At 46.6% G+C, this 19,313-nt stretch overlaps 1 protein-coding gene across 1 annotated transcript in view; it reads left to right on the top strand.

Moving 5' to 3' along the window:
- The first annotated feature begins 3,015 nt into the window (after window positions 1-3,015).
- The window catches only part of USP50 (ubiquitin specific peptidase 50), a 156,215-nt gene continuing 139,917 nt past the window's right edge, over window positions 3,016-19,313 (top strand). Inside the window, exon 1 of the mRNA XM_063925994.1 lies at window positions 3,016-4,267. Within this exon, the coding sequence (XP_063782064.1) occupies window positions 3,033-4,267 (1,235 nt within the window). The 5' untranslated portion in view covers window positions 3,016-3,032. The remainder of the gene's footprint in view (window positions 4,268-19,313) is intronic.

Here is a 19,313-nt window from a genome sequence, read left to right as displayed (position 1 = left end):
AGTTGGATATATGTTTGGACAGGGGTGGGTTTTTATCTCTCCCAGTATGTTTCTTCTGTGTTCCATGAACCTTTTATGTAGGGCTCGAATAGTGCGCCCCACATACTGCAGTCCACATCCACAATTGATAATATAAATCACATATGAAGACTTGCAATTCAAGAAGTCTCATCTTAAAAACCTTTCCTGTGACCGATAATTTAAAATATATGGTCTTTCTCTCTGCAGATATGCATGTGTTACATAATGGGTTCCCACATCTGTGGTATCCATTTAGCCGGTAACCAGTTCTGTTTATTTCTGTTATCTTCGTTTTTAGACTTCTTGAAATGACTGGACACCAATGTAGACATGAGCTTAGCAGATTTAAAAATAATAACATTTACTTTTTAATTAATTTCCCCTCTTAGAAGCTCATCCAGTTGTAATAATTAAGTATTTTTATTTATTATATTTGTAATTTCTCTAGAACAACAATTAAACTGAGTAACAAAAACTGATGATTTTTCCTTCGTGTCCTGATTATGTTTATTTTGTTTTTTATTGTCGGTTTCAGAAGTGAGTCCCTTTCTATTTTTCTTACAGTTTTCAATGACTCAGACATAAGATTTTCAGGGTATCCCTGTTCCCGGAAGGAATCCATAAGGGATTCTGCCTGTCCTTGGTATGCCTGTTCAGATGAACAGTTACGCTTAACTCTAATAAGTTGCCCCTTTGGGATATTATTGGTCCACACTTTTGAGTGTGAATTATTGTAGTTTAAATATCTACTGTGAAGTTCAGATGAATTTCTAATAAATATTTAAAATGCCAGCGCTAATATATGTTGTGGACGCAAGGTGCATCTTATTACCATATACGATAAAAGTGCGCTGTACGTCGCAAACACTACATCCCTTAAGAGAAAACAAGTTCACGCACACATTTATGAGTTCCAAAGCTCATTGATGTATATATTTGATATTAAAAGGATATGTATACAATATATCACATGTACAGTATATATATGGTATATATTAACAATTACATAGGAAGCAAGAATCCATACAGTTGCAATCAGCATACAATTACCATTTCCCTCAATGCACACTTTTCTCCATCTTTGGATCTGCCTCAACAGCAACTACAGAGAACAGCAAAAACAGCATCTCGAACAGCACCCTGCAAACAACAGAATCTCTTGTGTCTGGGATCAGCTATACACTGTGTATGTTGGGGGAGTACATGTCTCCTGTTATTGGTCCAGGGGAGGTAACTTTCTCATTCATGATGAGTCATTGGTCAGTTCATATGCAAGCCTTGAAGATGACATCATAGGGGTTGGCCTCTGGCTTTCTGGCCACATGCTTCCTTTCAGGAATGTCCTTTTGTTCCAATAAGAGTGACTTCATATTCCTACATTTAATCATAACTAATCATTGCAATGAGCTACAACTTAACCACAGGTATCAAACCAATCCACACATTCCTCCTATCATTTTGACACCAAGCACTACATGTCCATCTTGCTCCGCTCCAACAATACACATACATGACGTTATACTCCATTATATAATTTAAAACCTTGTAAGGTCTAGTGCTTGACATGTTTAATTTATGTGTGATATGAAATATGTGTTGAATATATCCATAATGTTTATCAGGGGCTCTACATGGCATAATGTGGGCTCTATCTGTCATAATGTGCATTAGGGGCTCTACCTGGCATAATGTGTATCAGGGGCTCTACCTGGTATAATAGGGGCTCTATGTGGCATAATGTTGGCTGTACCTGGCATAATGTGTATCAGGGACTTTACCTGACAATGTGTATCAGGGGTTCTACCTGGCATAATGTGTATCAGGAGCTCTACTGTGGTGTAATGTGTACAAGGGTATATCCTGTGGTGTAATGTATATAAGGGGTACTACTGTACCGTGTAATGTGAATAACGGACACTTCTGTGTGCGTAATGGGAATTGGCACTATTCTGTGACCACACCCCTTTCCCATAAAGCCACGCCTCTAGATTCTTGGCATGCACCTTCGCACACGCTGTCCCTATTTTAAATATGGTGAGAGAGGGGGCACCAAATCTTTTCCGGCACAGAGCACCAAAATGTCTAGTCTTGGTACTGGATTGATGATTACACATTTGGAGAAAACCATGAGGCAATAGACCCCGACTGCCAACAAGGGACTGTTCCCCTGATAAAATAGACTTTATAGTAGTTTATGAAACATACAAGACTAAACGCCACAACAGCAATAGCACTGCCCCAGTGTCGGACTGGTTCATTAAGAGCCCACCGGGGAAATGCATGGTAGGGGCCCATGCTTAAGGGTGTGGCCAGGCTCTAGTGGGGGTGTGGACAACCACCACAGAGGTTTGGCTAACCATTACAGTGTATGGGCTGTGACGCTTGATATATATATATATATATATATATTTATTTATTTATTAAACACTGATAGTGCATGCATGGTAATGAATCAGATTAATAACAGCATTGCACTGGAAAAAATACACCATAGTCCTGTGCAGTATAAGGTATCATATGTATAATGTATAATTAGTGCACAGTCTGGAACCTGATACCTACAGGAGGAGTGGGACCACAGGCAGTGGGGCCCAATGGGGGGGTTTCCCCTGTTCCCCTGTGGGCCAGTCCGACACTGCACTGCCCTCTCTAGTGAGATCATTTTGGAAACAATATCAAATAGAAAACTAAATATAAAATATGCCAAATATATCTGTATACTAACATATAATAATATTTTGTTATTTGATGTGCAGATTTTATTTAACTCCTCCATTGCAGCATACATTTTCTGTGCTACAGTAATATACAGTACAGGTGTCAGGTTTCTCCTCATATTATTCTCCATGTTTACAATGTTGTAGCTCTAACTGACAAGAGCACACAGATTGCTAATGCTCATGGCTTTGACTCCACTGGAAACCACTTACCACTCCCACAAACAAAAAGTCAGTACATACCATCTTCTGCTTATATTTGAAGTGAGGATATATAGTTCCTGTGTAAGTGGCATGGATGTAACTGTAGCTACTCTCACGTCAGTGCAATGGGCATCTGAGGATTACTCTGCAGTCAAAGTTGTTTCTTCTTCCTGCAATCTCTGTGGAAGGTGTTTTACCGTGAAACGTAAAGTGAAACCAAGTGGGAGAAACAAGAGTGGACTTGTAAGACCTGTTTCTCAAGTACAATTATCAAAAAAATCTATATTTAATAACCTATTAGATGTTGACCTCTTAGAAAAAGTGATAAAAAAGATCAACAAAAATGTTGGAAAATTCCATAGGAATGGAAGAGAAGCTTGGAGCCTGGTGAAGGTGGAGCAGGCCAACTTACTGGAATGGGTGGGAGACTTATTGAGGAGCGGCTTATTCGGATTTGGTAAAAAACAGACAAAAGAATCAATGGGTCTTTCAGCGAACAGATATCTCAATCTTTTCCCAAATGGCCAACTTCAGGATTTGTCCAGTTTATTTTGTACAGTCGGAAACAAAAATCTAACTACCTTGTTCCAAGAAGTAAATCAGTGGCAAGAAGGACTTGCATTAAACTTTAGGACAACGTATGAGCCCACGGAAATTCTCTGCCTTACAAAGTACAGAGTAGACATCAGTAATGTACAGCATCCCAGTGACTTACGAGCTGTTTTACTGGTAGACAAGGACACTGGTTACATTTGTAATTTTTTTATATACTCCATTTCTCAAGTTCTCAGTAAAGCAAAATGTATCCCACTCCTATACATTATACGTAAGCTCCTTCTACCATTCAGTAACAAAAACTACACCCTGCAGATAGACCATTCTGCTCATATAAATGAAGCCATCAAAGAAGAGTTGAGCAAAATCGGTATAAAATTAGAGCTTGTTTCTCAGTTTGGTGGAAAATCTGGATCAGCGTTGAGCAGAAAGAATCAAGGCCATACAAAACCATTGTTAGATTCCATCAATGTGCCCGGGAATGTTTCTGACTTGGATGGATATGCCATATTCCCACTGAATGCAAGAAAGTACAATTCAGTCTTGTGTTTGGCAGTCTTTTGGCTTCTGGTTCACTTTTCCTGCATAAATGTTTCTGTTCTTTATTTCCTGGATAATGCAGATTTAGAAGAATTATCTCCAGGGGAATTTGCACAACTTCTCTCTGAAGAGATACATGGGAAATGTTCAGATTTGGGTTTTGCTAAAGGGAATGGTGCTGCCTATTCTGATGGGGATCAGGAAACAGACTCGGACAGTGAGACAGAATGGTGAGTGTAAGACACGATAATGCTTTATATTGTACTTGTGTATGTGTACTTTATCATGTACTGTAATAAAGTGCTTGTTCTAGTCTTAATATATGACAAAGATATTCTATAGCTCCTAATTGCTCCTATTTTAACAAATGATTTAGAAACATGACATTTCCTTCTTCTCTGGCTGACCAAGTTTGTAAACCAAATAAGACATGCAAGCGCTGGCCAGTTTTTTTACTAAACATGTAAATACATAAAAGCACGCAATTGACCCCCCTCCCCCGCCTGGCAGTATATTTACAAAAGGTCAATTTTGTTTGTTTTTGTTCGATCTTAGATCGATGTTAAATTGATTTTAATCGATGTTGGGCTTCCAGGGTTAAAACTAGAGATGTGTGGCGGGCACTTTTTGTGTTTTGTGTTTTGGTTCTAATTCCCCGCTCGGGTTTTGGGTTGGTTTTGCCAAAACCACCCTTTCGTGTTTTGGTTTTGGATCTGGATGATTTTTGGAAAAAAAACATAAAAACAGCTAAAATCACAGAATTTGGGGGTAATTTTGATCATACGGTATTATTAACCTCAATAACATTCATTTCCACTCATTTCCAGTCTATTCTGAACACCTCACAACATTGTTTTTAGGCCAAAAGGTTGCACAAAGGTGGCTGTATGAATAAGCTAAGCAACACAAGTGTGCGGCACAAACACCTGGCCCATCTAGGAGTGGCACTGAAGTGGCAGACAGGATGGCACTTAAAAAAACTAGGCCCCAAACAGCACATGATGCAAAGAAGAAATAGAGGTGCAGTGAGGTAGCTGTATGACTAAGCTAAGCGACACAAGTGTGCGGCACAAACACCTGGCCCATCTAGGAGTGACACTGCAGTGGCAGATAGGATGGCACTTAAAAAAACTAGGCCCCAAACAGCACATGATGCAAAGAAGAAAAAGAGGTGCAAGATGGAATTGTCCTTGGGCCCTCCCACCCACCCTTATGTTGTATAAACAGGACATGAACACTTTAACAAACCAATCATTTCAGCAACAGGGTCTGCCACATGACTGCAGCTGAAATTACTGGTTTGTTTGGGTCCCCACCAAAAAAGAAGCAATCAATCTCTCCTTGCACAAACTGGCTCTACAGAGGTAAGATGTCCACCTCATCCTCATCCTCCGATTCCTCACCCCTTTCAGTGTGTACATCCTCCTCCTCCTCACTGGAATCCACCATCACAGGTCCCTGTGTACTTTCTGGAGGCAATTGCTGGTCAAGGTCTTCCCGGAGGAATTTATAATTCATTTTGATGAACATCATCTTCTCCACATTTTGTGGAAGTAACCTCCTATGCCGATGGCGGACAAGGTTACCGGCTGCACTAAACACTCTTTCGGAGTACACACTGAAGGGGGGCAGCTTAGGTAAAATAAAGCCAGTTTGTGCAAGGGCATCGAAATTGCCTCTTTTTCTTGCCAGCATACGTATGGACTGTCTGACATGCCTACTTGGATGCTGTCACTCATAATCGTCCACCATTCTTTCAATGGTGACAGAATCATATGCAGTGACAGTAGACATGTCAGTAATTGTTGGCAGGTCCTTCAGTCCGGACCAGATGTCAGCAGTCGCTCCTGACTGCCCTGCATCACTGCCAGTGGGTGGGCTAGGAAATCTTATCCTTTTCCTCGCAGCCCCAGTTGCGGGAGAAAATGAAGGAGGAGCTGTTGACTTGTGTCTGCTGGAAAGAGAGATACAACGTAGGCTTTAAACCCAGGATTGAGCACGGTGGCCAAAATGTAGTGCTCTGATTTCAACAAATTGACCACCCTTGAATCATGGCAAAGCGAATAAAGGGCTCCATCCACAAGTTCCACATACTTTGCGGAATCACTCCGTCTTAGCTCCTCCTTCAATTTCTCCAGCTTTTTCTGCAAAAGCCTGATGAGGGGAATGACCTGACTCAAGCTGGCAGTGTCTGAACTGACTTCACGTGTGGCAAGTTCAAAGGGTTGGAGAACCTTGCACAAGACGGAAATCATTCTCCACTGCACTTGAGTCAGGTGCATTCCCCCTCCTTTGCCTATATTGTAGGTGGATGTATAGGTTTGAATGGCCTTTTGCTGCTCCTCCATCCTCTGAAGCATATAGGGCCTAATTCTGAGTTGATCGCGGCAGCAAATTTGTTAGTAGTTGGGCAAAACCATGTGCACTGGAGGAGGGCCAGATATAACATGTGCAGAGAGAGTTAGATTTGGGTGGGGTCTATTCAAACTGAAATCTAAATTGCAGTGTAAAAATAAAGCATCCAGTATTTACCCTGCACAGAAACAAAATAACCCACCCAAATCTAACTCTCTCTGCAAATGTTATATCTGCGCCCCCTGCAGTGCACATGGTTTTGCACAATCGCTAACAAACTTGCTGCTGCGATCAACTCAGAATTACCCCCATAGAGTGTTGAATTTCACCTCGTTACCACCTCTTGCTTCAGGTAATGGCAGGGCAGGTTCAGGAGTGTTTGATGGCGCTCCAGTCATCGGCACGCGGTGGCTGAATGCTGAAAGTGGTCCCAATTTTTCAGGCCACCAACAGCATCTCCTGCATGCCCCTGTCATTTTTTAAAAAATTCTGCACCACCAGATTAATTGTATGTGCAAAACATGGGACGTGCTGGAATTTGCCCAGATGTAATGCACACGCAATATTGGTGTCATTGTCCGATATCACAAATCCCCAGGAGAGTCTAATTGGGGTAAGCCATTGTGCAATGATGTACCTCAGTTTTCGTAAGAGGTTGTCAGTGGTGTGCCTCTTACGGAAAGTGGTGATACATAGCATAGCCTGCCTAGGAACAAGTTGGCGTTTATGAGATGCTGCTACTGGTGCCGCTGTTGTTGTTGCTGCGGGAGGCCATACATCTACCTAGTGGGCTGTCAGTCATATAGTCCTTAGTCTGCCCTGTTCCGCTTGTCCACATGTCCGTGGTTAAGTCAACACTGGATACAACCGCATTTTTTTAAGACACTGGTGACACTTTTTCTGACGTACATTCTCAGTATCGCCTGCCTAGTGAAGTGGAACATAGATGGGATTTGGTACCGGGGACACAATACCGCCATCAATTGTCTAAATCCCACTGCACTAATGGCGGATACCGGACGCACGTCTAACACCAGCATAAGTGTCAAGGCCTCAGTTAAACGCTTTGCAGCAGGATGACTGCTGTCATATTTCATCTTCCTCACAAAGGACTGTTGGACAGTCAGTTGCTTAGTTGAAGTAGTACAAGTGGTCTTCCGACTTCCTCTCTGGGATGATGATCGACTCCCAGCAGCAACTACAGCAGGCGTACCACTCAAGGAACCTCCGGAAGAATCCCAGTTAGGAGAGGACTCCTCAGTCTTGCCAGTGACATGGCCTGCAGGACTACTGACGTTCCTGACTGAGGAGGAAGTTGACGTTGAGGGAGTTGGTGGTGTGGCTTGCAGCAGCTTGGGAACAAGAGGAAGAAGGGATTAAGGTGATTTAAACAAACCACATCACCATCAGAATCCTCATCGTCAACTTCCTCAGCACCAGCAACACCCATATCCTCATCCTGGTGTACTTCAACAGTGACATCTTCAATTTGAATATCAGAAACTGGAATGTGGTTGCTACTTCCAGCACTTGCAGAGGGCGTGCAAATGGTGGAAGGAGCCACCTCTTCCCGTCCAGTGTTGGGAAGGTCAGGCATCGCAACCGCCGACACACTTGGACTCTCCTTGGGGATTTGTGATACCATCTTAGAATGCACAGTTCTTTGCTGTGCTTTTTCCAGCTTAACGCTTATCATTTTTCTAGTGGGAGGATGAGGGCTTCCATCGTCATGTGAAGCTGAACCCCTAGTCATGAACATAGGCCAGGGCCTTAGCCATTCCTTGCACTCCATGTCGTAAATGGCATATTGGCAAGTTTACGTTTCTCCTCAGACCATTTCAATTTCTTCTTTTTTTGGGGGGGATCTTTTTACTGAACGTTGGCTTTTTGGATTTTACATGCCCTCTACTATCACATTGGGCACCGGCCTTGGCAGACGACGTTGATGGGATTTCATCGTCTATGTCATGACTAGTGGCAGCAGCTTCAGCACTAGGAGGAAGTGGTTCTTGATCTTTCCATATTTTATCCTCCAAATTTTTGTTCTCCATTATTTTTCTGGAGTTATAGAACAATGGGGGCCATTCCGAGTTGTTCTCTAGCTGTTTTCGTTCGCAGCGCAGCATTTAGGCAAAAAAGCGGCACTTCTGCGCATGCGTATGCGGCGCAATGCGCATGTGCGACGTACTTTCACAACAGCCGTAGTAGTTTCACACAAGGTCTAGCGAAGCTTTTCAGTCGCACTGCTGGCCGCAGAGTGATTGATATGAAGTGGGCGTTTCTGGGAGGTAACTGACCATTTTCGGGGAGTGTGTGGAAAAACGCAGGCGTGTCAGATAAAAACGCAGGCGTGCCTGGGGAAACGCAGGCATGGCTGGCCGAACGCAGGTCGTGTTCATGACGTCAAAACAGGAACTAAACAGTCTGAAGTGATCGCAAGCTAGGAGTAGGTCTGGAGCTGATCAGATACTGCACAATCTTTTTTTGTAGCAGCGCTGCGATCCTTTCGCTCGCACTTCTGCTAAGCTAAAATACACTCCCAGAGGGCAGCGGCTTAGCGTTTGCATGGCTGCTAAAAGCAGCTAGCGAGCGAACAACTCGGAATGAGGGCCAATATGCGGGACAGGAGAGTGTACCTCTACACCACACAGGGCAAACCCTGTGAAAATTATTTGGATTAAATATTAATAACCCCTTTATTTGGAGTAAATAATACACAGCACAGGACAGCGCCACTGAACTTATATGGCAACACCACTGGACTGGACTTATACGGAATTATATGGAAGTATATGGCAGGATCACTGGATTTATACGGCAGTCCGATGGACATATACGGCAGTATCAATGGACATATATGGCAGTATCACTGGACTGGACTTATACACCAGTACCACTGAAATTATATAGCAGGATCACTGGACTTATATGCCAGTACCACTGGAATTATACGGCAGGATCACTGGAATTATATGGCAGGATCACTGAATTTATACGGCAGTACCGCTGGACATATACGGCTGGACATATACTGCAGTACTGCTGGACATATACTGCAGTATCAATGGACATATATGGCAGTATCACTGGACATATACGACAGTATCACTGGACTGGACTTATACGCCAGTACCACTGGACATATACGGCAGTATCACTGGACATATACGGCAGTATCACTGGACTGGACTTATACGCCAGTACCACTGGAATTATATGGCAGGATCACTGGAATTATATGGCAGGATCACTGGAATTATACGGCAGGATCACTGGAATTATATGGCAGGATCACTGGATTTATACGGCAGGATCACTGGAATTATACGGCAGGATCACTGGATTTATACGGCAGTACTGCTGGACATAAACGGCAGTATCACTGGACTGGACTTATACGCCAGTACCACTGTATTTATACGGCAGGATCACTGGACTTATACGGCAAGATCACTGGATTTATACGGCAGGATCACTAATTATACAGCAGGATCACTGGAAGGCAGGATCACTGGATTTATACGGCATGATCACTGGACTTATACGGCAGTATCACTGGATTTATATGGCAGAACCGCTGGACATATACGGCAGGATCACTGGACTTATACAGCAGTATCACTGGATTTATACAGCAGGATCACTGGACTTATATGGCAGGATCACTGGACTTATACGCCAGTACCACTGGAATTATACGGCAGAACCACTGTATTTATTCGGCAGTACCGCTGGACATATACAGCAGTCTCGCTGTACATATACGGCAGTATCAATGGACATATACGTCAGAATCACTAGAATTATACGGCAGGATCACTGGATTTATACGGCAGTACCGCTGGACATATACGGCAGTATCACTGGACATATATGGCAGGATCACTGGACATATACGGCAGTACCACTGGACATATACGGCATCACAGGGAGACCACCACTGGACCGATGCAGGACAACACAGCACCACTGCAATGGATTGGACTTATACAGCAGCACTGGACATATGGAAGCAGAGGACACCACCACTGTGACTGGACTGATGCAGCACAACACACCACCACTGGACTGATGCGGCACAACCACTGGCAAAACTACTGTCCCCACATCCACTGAGATGGCTTGAAGGCGCAGTAATGCGGGGGTGCCGCCGCTTCCACTGATTGCTGTTGTGAGTTTTGGGAAGGAGCCGGAGGGCACAACGTGCGCCTCTCCTGTGTGTCCCTCCTGGGTCTCCGGCGGCGTGTCTGTCAAACGAAGTGCCGGTTCATAAGCCAATCAGACCTCGCGGACCGGCAGCCAATCAGGAGCTGCAGCTGGCGGCCCGCGAGCTCTGATTGGCTCATGAATCGGCACCTCATTTTACAGACACGCCGCTGGAGACACAGGACGGACACAGCCAGGAAAGGCGCACGCTGTGCCCTCTGGCTCCTTCCCAAAACTCACAGCAGCGGGGGAGCCCAGGGAGGGTGTGTAACTGGCACTGGGAGGCATATTTGGCACTGGGGGTATATGTGTAACTGGCACTGGGGGGCATATTTGGCACTGCGGGTATATGTGTAACTGGCACTGGGGGGGCATATTTGGCACTGGGAATATATGTGTACCTGGCACTGGGGGGGCATATATGGCACTGGGGGTATATGTGTAGCTGGCACTGGGGGGCATATGGGGCACTGGGGGCATATGTGTATCTGGCACTGGGAGGACATATTTTGCACTGGGGGCATATGTGTTTCTGACACTATGGGGGCATATTTTTATCTGGCACTGTGGGGGAATATCTGGCACTGGGGGGCATATGTGGCACTGGGAGCACAGCACTAGCAACAAGCATTACTCCCTGGTAACAAGCACAACACCCAGATCATGAAATCCCTGGCAACAACCATTACCCCCTAGCAACAAGCATGACACCCAGTACATGAAACCCCTGGCAACAAATATTACCCCCTGGCAGCAAGCTTGAAACCCAGCACATGATACCTCTGGCAACAAGCATAACACCTATTGCATGAAACCCCTGGCAACGAGCATGACACCCTGAGCATGAAAACCCCTGGCACCATGCATGGAACCAAGAGCATGAAACTCCTGGCTACGAGCAGGTAATTTAAAAGTAATTAGAAGCCTTACTGTAGGGCTTAATGTGTAATGGGCATTGCGGTGTGTGGCATAATGTATCACAGGCATTACGGTGTGTAGTATACTATATCACGGACATTGTGGTATGTGGTATAATGTCTCAGGGGCATTGCAGTGTGTGACATAATGTATAACAGGCATTGCAGTGTGTGGCATAATGTATCACGGACATTGTAGTGTGCGGCATAATGTATCACGGACATTGTGGTGTGTGTCATAATGTGGCACAGGCATTGTATGTGCTATAATGTATAAGGGGCATTGCAATGTGTAGCATAATGTATAACGGGCAGGGCCGGACTGGCCATCTGGCACTTCTGCCAAATGCCAGAAGGGCCAATGGCCCCGTGCGCCGGTCCAGCCAGCAGCAGCAGCAGTTTGCTTCCGAGCCGAGGAGCCGTGAAACGTGCTAAGCCCCGCCCACTTCTATGACAACAGCTGAACTGTCCGTCCACCGAACGTGCTTTCTAGCAGTCTGCCCCACGTGATGGCTGTGGACTGTAGCATGCAGCTGAGATTCCTCCAGCCCCACAGCACACAAAGCAGACGATGACACTAGCTGCTGCTGCTGCTGTCTGTCCAAGCATAGAGATAACAAGACTACAGGTAAAACAGCCAGCAATACATACAATTGAAGAGTGACTGGTGGTGTTAACCCCTGCAGTGCCTTTCGGCTGTGCACACAAGCTAATTGCCTTTATAAAAATGATGACACTACCCCTTTTCACCTTCATTATTTAACCTGTAGACAGGGCCGAAACTAGGATTTTCGGCACCCGGGGCAAGGCTGCACTTTGGCGCCCCCCCCCCCAACGCACCACACACACATTATCACACTAAATGACCATATATTTAGAAAAAAGTGGATACTATTAGACGATATTGCCCCCCTGTGTGCCCTAGATGCCCTAAGCATCTGTCATATGGCACACAGCAGCGTGTTCCCCACATGTCCACTGTGTGCCCCAGATGTGCTTAACTTCTGTCACATGGCCTCCCTAACAGCGTCTTCCACTACATGCCCCGTTTGTCCCCATACATTGCACGACGTAACTGCACTGCATCATTACACTACATCACTATCGACATCACAAATATCCCCCTATATGCCACACTGCACTACACTACATACCCCTATACACTGTACTACATTACTACACTATAACCCCTTATACGCTGCACTACATTACTACACTACATGTTCCTATACACTGCACTACATACCATATCTACTACACTACATAACTACACTACAGCCCCCATTCCCTACAATAACATTACAACATCTTACTGACTCCACATAAGCTTACCTTGAGTAAGGTGTGTCTTTAATTCTTAGCTCCTCTGTGCTACTATGGAGATCCATAGTTTAAATTAGGGCAGCATGGAGTGGGCTCGGTGGATGAAGGGGGGCGTGCCACCTGGTTCACATCAGCGCAGCACACGGGTGGCTGGTCCTGGAGCAGGGACCAGCCGCCATATAATAAAGGTCACTTGCAGAGGAGGCAGGGCGTAGCAGAGATTGCAGGGCGGGAGGCAGGGCGTAGCAGAGATTGCACTGACACTCTGCTGGCCGCCTCCTCTTCTCTGGCCGGGCCGCCTGCTAGTGACTTCAGCAGGCTGCCAGAGAGCGGAGACATCACAGCGGTGCCTGAACCTTGGACTGGTGGTGAGTGACAGCCACGGCTGGGAGAGGCAGACTCGGGAGGCGCGGCTTCACCAGTGCTCCAAGGAGAAGCCAGCATCTGTGTCACAGCTCCATCGCGGGTCCGCCTCTCACAGCCGCGAGCTCCAAGTTATGTATACCAATGCTGCTGCCGGGTCTGCCACCTGTTCTCTCTCTCTCTCTGCGCCCCCCAGAATGCTGCGCCCAGGTCACGTGCCCCCCTAGCCCCCCGCTAGTTACGGCCCTGCTGTAGAGCAGTCCAATTTGCTGGTCATTTAAGATTAAAAAGACTTTTTGCTTTTAAAGTAATTTACAAGTATCACTGCTTGATAGTTCTGTATTTTTATTTGCAGAGTCCTATCCATCTCTTTTGTATTCCACATTGCACAGCACAGTCACTGGTGGGATAGAACTACGGGTCCATACACACTATGTGATGTCACAGACGATATCGCTCATTTTCAGCTTTCTGAGCAACATCGTTTGTGATATCGCCAGTGTGTATGCTACAGACAAGGAATGATGCGCGCTTCCTTACTTCGTTATTGTCCATCTTTCGGCGGCTGTGCATGCAGCTCAATTTGATCCAACACTGCATGCACGGGCTGACCGCAGCATGACGTTACTGTACGATATCGCTTGCGATATCATACAGTGTGTATGCACAATGTCGGCGGCCTGGGAGCGGACGAGAAACACTATGCGATATTGATCATGGAGCATATCGCTTAATGTGTACGGACCTTAAGTTTTGTGACTTTATAAGGGGCATTACTGTGTGTGTGGCATAATTTCTCATAAGGGATATTACTACTGTGTGGTATAACGTGAATGGGGGACCCTACTAATGCATGGCATAACATGAATCGGGGCCCTACTTGGTATAATGGGTTTTATTTAATATATAAAATCACAGTCAAAAAATGCTTCTCTTATAACTAAATGAATATACATATAAAAATACACATAAAAAATACAATGAAACTGCTGTGCGCAGTAGATCAAAATCCCACTAATTAACAGTAGTAAGAAACAAGGTGTATATGAAAGATATCAGGGATAGTAAATCAATCAATAATGCACATTATATGCATGCCTAGGATAAGTGCTTTACCATGAACTACAATTAAGGGGGTAATTCCAAGTTGATCGCAGCAGGAATTTTTTTTAGCAGTTGGGCAAAACCATTGCACTGCAGGGGGGCAGATATAACATGTGCAGAGAGAGATAGATTTGGGTGTGGTGAGTTCAATCTGCAATATAACTTGCAGTGTAAAAATAAAGCAGCCAGTATTTACCCTGCACAGAAACAAAATAACCCACCCAAATCTAACACTCTCTGCAAATGTTATATCTGCCCCCCCCCCCCCCTGCAGTGCACATGGTTTTGCCCAACTGCTAAAAAATTTCCTGCTGCGATCAACTTGGAATTACCCCCTAAGTGCAGTTATAAGGGAAAACAACAGACTCCTTTATACGCAGAGCTGTATAGCTCTGTTTAGATGGCGCAGTTCTTAATTAAACCTGAAGATGGTTATCTGGGTAGTTTCTCTGATCACTTTACTAAATAGATGACCAAGTGGGTGAAGTTGGACATATAGGGCAGGATGTAAAAGCATCGGAGTTTGCCGGAGGTGCAGGATGCCGGCTGAACTTGGATGTTTTTTTAAAGCAGCAATAATTTACAAGGCATGGTTTTGCCTTGTAAATGAATGCTGCTTTAAAAAACATCCGAGTTAGGCTGGCAACCTGCACCTCCGGCAATCTCAGACGCTATTACATCCCACCCATAGGGGGTCATTCCGAGTTGTTCGCTCGTTATTTTTTTCTCGCAACGGAGCGATTAGTCGCTAATGCGCATGCGCAATGTCCGCAGTGCGACTGCGCCAAGTAAATTTGCTATGCAGTTAGGAATTTTACTCACGGCATTACGAGGTTTTTTCTTCGTTCTGGTGATCGTAATGTGATTGACAGGAAGTGGGTGTTTCTGGGCGGAAACTGGCCGTTTTATGGGAGTGTGTGAAAAAACGCTACCGTTTCTGGGAAAAACGCGGGAGTGGCTGGAGAAACGGAGGAGTGTCTGGGCGAACGCTGGGTGTGTTTGTCAGGCCCGGCGACAGGGGGGGTCAAAGGGGACACCCGTCCCGGGCCCCGTCATTGTGAGGGGCCCTCAAGGTCCAGCGGTGGCAGCATATCATAATAAATGTACATAAATCTATAACTCGCGGCACCGCACCAGCCGCGTGCGGCCCGCTGTGTGGTTGAGTTGTTGTTTTTTGCGGCAGCACCCCCCCCATCCCCCCAAGCCGTGTGGTCACCCCCTCAGTGCACAGCCCCAGCCAGGTCAGCTGTCAGCCTGAGCCAGCCAGTCCCCGGCCGTGCTGTATGCTGTGCAGTGCACTGACGTTGCACCAGTCACACACGATGACGCCCGTCCGGACCGCCCCTCCTCTTCGAGTCCTCACCGCACACCTCCGTGTCTCTGCTGTGTGAGCTGTAAGGAGCCGGAGCGCCAAGCAGGAGTGGCCCAGGACAGTACTGCGGGATTCTGAGCCTGGTCAATTAGCGGCGCCGGCGGCTGTGTGTTGCTGCTGGTAAGGCTCTCCAACTCCAGAATGTTTAGGGATTTGGGTTTGGTTTGGGGCTTTGGGATTGGTTTGGGTTGGGCTGCGGGCAGGCAGGCACATTATGCATGCAGCATTCTGCACATATAGATGCATCTGCATGCATGCATGTCAGATGAGATCAGAGCAGAATGTCTGTGTGGTGGTGACTGGTCTTTCAGGCTCATCTGCTGCTCAGCACAGACAGTACAAAATGCCTGGCCATTGTGTGTCTGGGAATCTTAATTTTGGAAAGAGATGATCCCAATATATCAGTATTGTATTAGGCAGGCGGGGTTGGGATCGGGTGACCGGCGGTCGGGATCCCGGTGGTCAGCATACTGACGCCGGGATACCCACAAGTGGGAATATGGCTGGGCCCCCTGCCGGCATTCTGGCGTCCGGGATCCCGGCGTCGGTATGCTGACCACCAGGATCCCGGCTGCCGGGATCATAACTACATCCCAGGGAGGTGCATGTGACGGTCGTGGGGAAGAACATAGTGCAGACAATGTTTTTAGGGCCGGGTGGGGGGGCCCGCAGAGATATTACTGTACCGGGCCCCAAGATTTCTGTTGCCGGCCCTGGTGTTTGTGACGTCAAACCAGGAACGACAAGCACTGAACTGATCGCACTGGAAGAGTAAGTCTCGAGCTACTCAGAAACTGCACAGAGAAGTCTTTTCGCAATATTGCGAATCTTTCGTTCGCAATTTTACTATGCTAAGATTCACTCCCAGTAGGCGGCGGCTTAGCGTGTGCAAAGCTGCTAAAAGCAGCTTGCGAGCGAACAACTCGGACTGAGGGCCCTAGTCTCTTGAGCGTAGTGTATAATACACAAATCCAGATGTGTAAGGTACCTTAGTATGTATTGGCTCCTTTTCTACAGGTGCAGATCCCAGTCTCAGCTTGGTGAGACCTGTTTGGTTTTACGTATGTTTTCTGCTCTCTCTTTCCTCACAGAGCCTCGCGCCGTTGACTCGGAAGATCCGGAGGTAGGTAGTGGCCGTTTGCATCGGCTGTTAGGAACGTGGTTCAGGTCCACAGAGTACATAGGGCACAAAATTTTGTGTCATAGGAAAGCACTCATCCTAGGAATGCTTATAATGGGGGTCATTCCGAGTTGTTCGCTCGTTGCCGATTTTCGCTATGCTGCGATTAGTTGCAAATTGCGCATGCACAAGGCACGCAGGGCGCATGCGCTTAGTTATTTAACACAAAACTTAGCTGTTTTGCTGTTGCTTCTGCGGTGCTTTTCAGTCGCACTGCTGTTCGGTAAATGATTGACAGGAAAGGGGTGTTTCTGGGCGGCAACTCAGCGTTTTCCCGGCGTTTGCTAAAAAACGCAGGCATGTCAGGGGAAAAACGCGGGAGTGTCTGGAGAAATGGGGGAGTGGCTGACCGAATGCAGGGCGTGTTTGTGACGTCAAACCAGGAACTAAACGGACTGAGCTGATCGCAATTCGTGAGTAGGTCTGGAGCTACTCAGAAACTGCCAAGAATTATTTAGTAGCAATTCTGCTAATCTTTCGTTCGCAATTCTGCTATGCTAAGATATACTCCCAGGGGGCGGCGGCCTAGCATGTGCACTGCTGCTAAAAGCAGTTAGCGAGCGAACAACTCGGAATGAGGGCCAATGTTTCTTACTAATGTTAATTAGCAGGTGTTTGATCTACTGTGCATAGCATGCATAGCATTTTTATATTTTTTATGTGTCTTTTATATGTGCTTTTATATGTGTCTTTATTTAGTAATTATAGAAGAATTTTTTGACTGCAATTTTGTATATTAAATAAAACCCATTATACCAAATTAAAGAGATTATCTTTTGGTTCACTCTAATTTGAGTAGTGCCAGGGATACACCATTCACTACTGTGTGGTATGAATGGGGAGCCCTACTACTGTGTGGCATAACGTGAATGGGGGGCCCCTACTAGTGTGTGGTATACTCTCTTGTCCTCACCTCTCTCTCTTTCTCTCATCCCCACCTCTCTTGTCCTCACCTCTCTCTCTTTCTCTCATCCCCACCTCTCTTGTCCTCACCTCTCTCTCTTTCTTGCCCTCACCTCTATCTCTCAGGTCCTGACTCCTCTCTCTCTCTCTCTCTCATCCCTATCTCTCTTTCTCAATCTTGTTCCTTACTCTCTCCTCGTCCTCATCTCTCTCTCTCTTGTCCTCACCTCTCTCTCTCTTGTCCTCACCTCTCTCTTTCTCTAGTCCCCACCTCTCTTGTCCTCACCTCTCTCTCTCTTTCTTGCCCTCACCTCTCTCTCAGGTCCTGACCTCTTTCTCTCTCTCTCTCTCTCTGCCCACACCTCTTGCTCGCTCTCATCCCCACCTCTCGTTCTTAATCTTGTTCCTTACTCTCTCCTCGTCCTCACCTTTCTCTCTCTTGTCCTCACCTCTCTCTCTTTCTTGCCCTCACCTCTCTCTCAGGTCCTGACCTCTTTCTCTCTCTCTCTCTCTCTCTCTCTCTCTCTCTCTGCCCACACCTCTTGCTCGCTCTCATCCCCACCTCTCATTCTTAATCTTGTTCCTTACTCTCTCCTCATCCTCACCCCTCTCTCTCTTGTCCTCACCTCTCTCTCTTGTCCGCGCAGCCGCTCCTGATTGGCTGCCGGTCCACGGCAGATTTAAAATAGTAGCGCTGTGGTCATAGTAGCCGCACTGCAGTGCCGCACGAAAGGCCGCCGACCACAGCCGCCTCCTCCTCCGTTGCACCGCCGCCGCCCTCTTCCTCCGCTGCACTGGTGCTGCCCTCTGCCTTCTCTGCCGACATCGGTATGGATAAGGTTCTCTGTTTGGCTTTAAGATATAGATTGCCTTGCTCTAGATGGGCGTACAGTGAGGAGCTAAACTGGGTAGACCTGTGCCCTCAGTCCTTCTCTGCACCTCCGCCAGCTTTCACAGCCTCCTCCTCCACACCATCTTTGAGGCCCACAGCCTCCTCCACCCTGCGTCAACCACAGCCTCCTCATCCACCACACCACAGACCACAGCATCTTCATAGTCAGTGAGGTTAAAAAGAGGCAAACTGCCCATCGGGTTCAACCTGTATTCTGTGTTAATCTATACATATTATTATGTGCCTGCTGAAGTAATGGCATAGTATCAATTGAAAACAATGATTCATACCACTCCCAGATAATGTAATGTCCATATGTTATATGGGGTGTCGTACGGTATGCCGGCGCTCGGGCTCCGGGCGCCCAGCATACCGGCGCCGGGAGCCCGACCGCCGGCATACCGACAACGTGGCGAGCGCAAAGGAGCCCCTTGCGGGCTCGCTGCGCTCGCCACACTGCGGGCACGGTGGCGCGCGTATTTATTCTCTCTCCAGGGGGGTCGTGGACCCCCACGAGGGAGAATAGTTGTCGGTATGCCAGGTGTCGGGATTCCGGCGCCGGTATACTGTGCGCCGGGATCCCGACATTCGACATACAGAAGACCACCCGTTATATGCTATAGCCCTGGATACATTTACCAGTTAGGAATTTGTCCAATCC

The sequence above is a fragment of the Pseudophryne corroboree genome, chromosome 6 (genome assembly GCF_028390025.1).
Source record: "Pseudophryne corroboree isolate aPseCor3 chromosome 6, aPseCor3.hap2, whole genome shotgun sequence".
Classification (NCBI taxonomy): domain Eukaryota; kingdom Metazoa; phylum Chordata; class Amphibia; order Anura; family Myobatrachidae; genus Pseudophryne; species Pseudophryne corroboree.
Note: the sequence above shows the minus strand (reverse complement) of the source record. Positions and strands in the feature narration are given on the sequence as shown.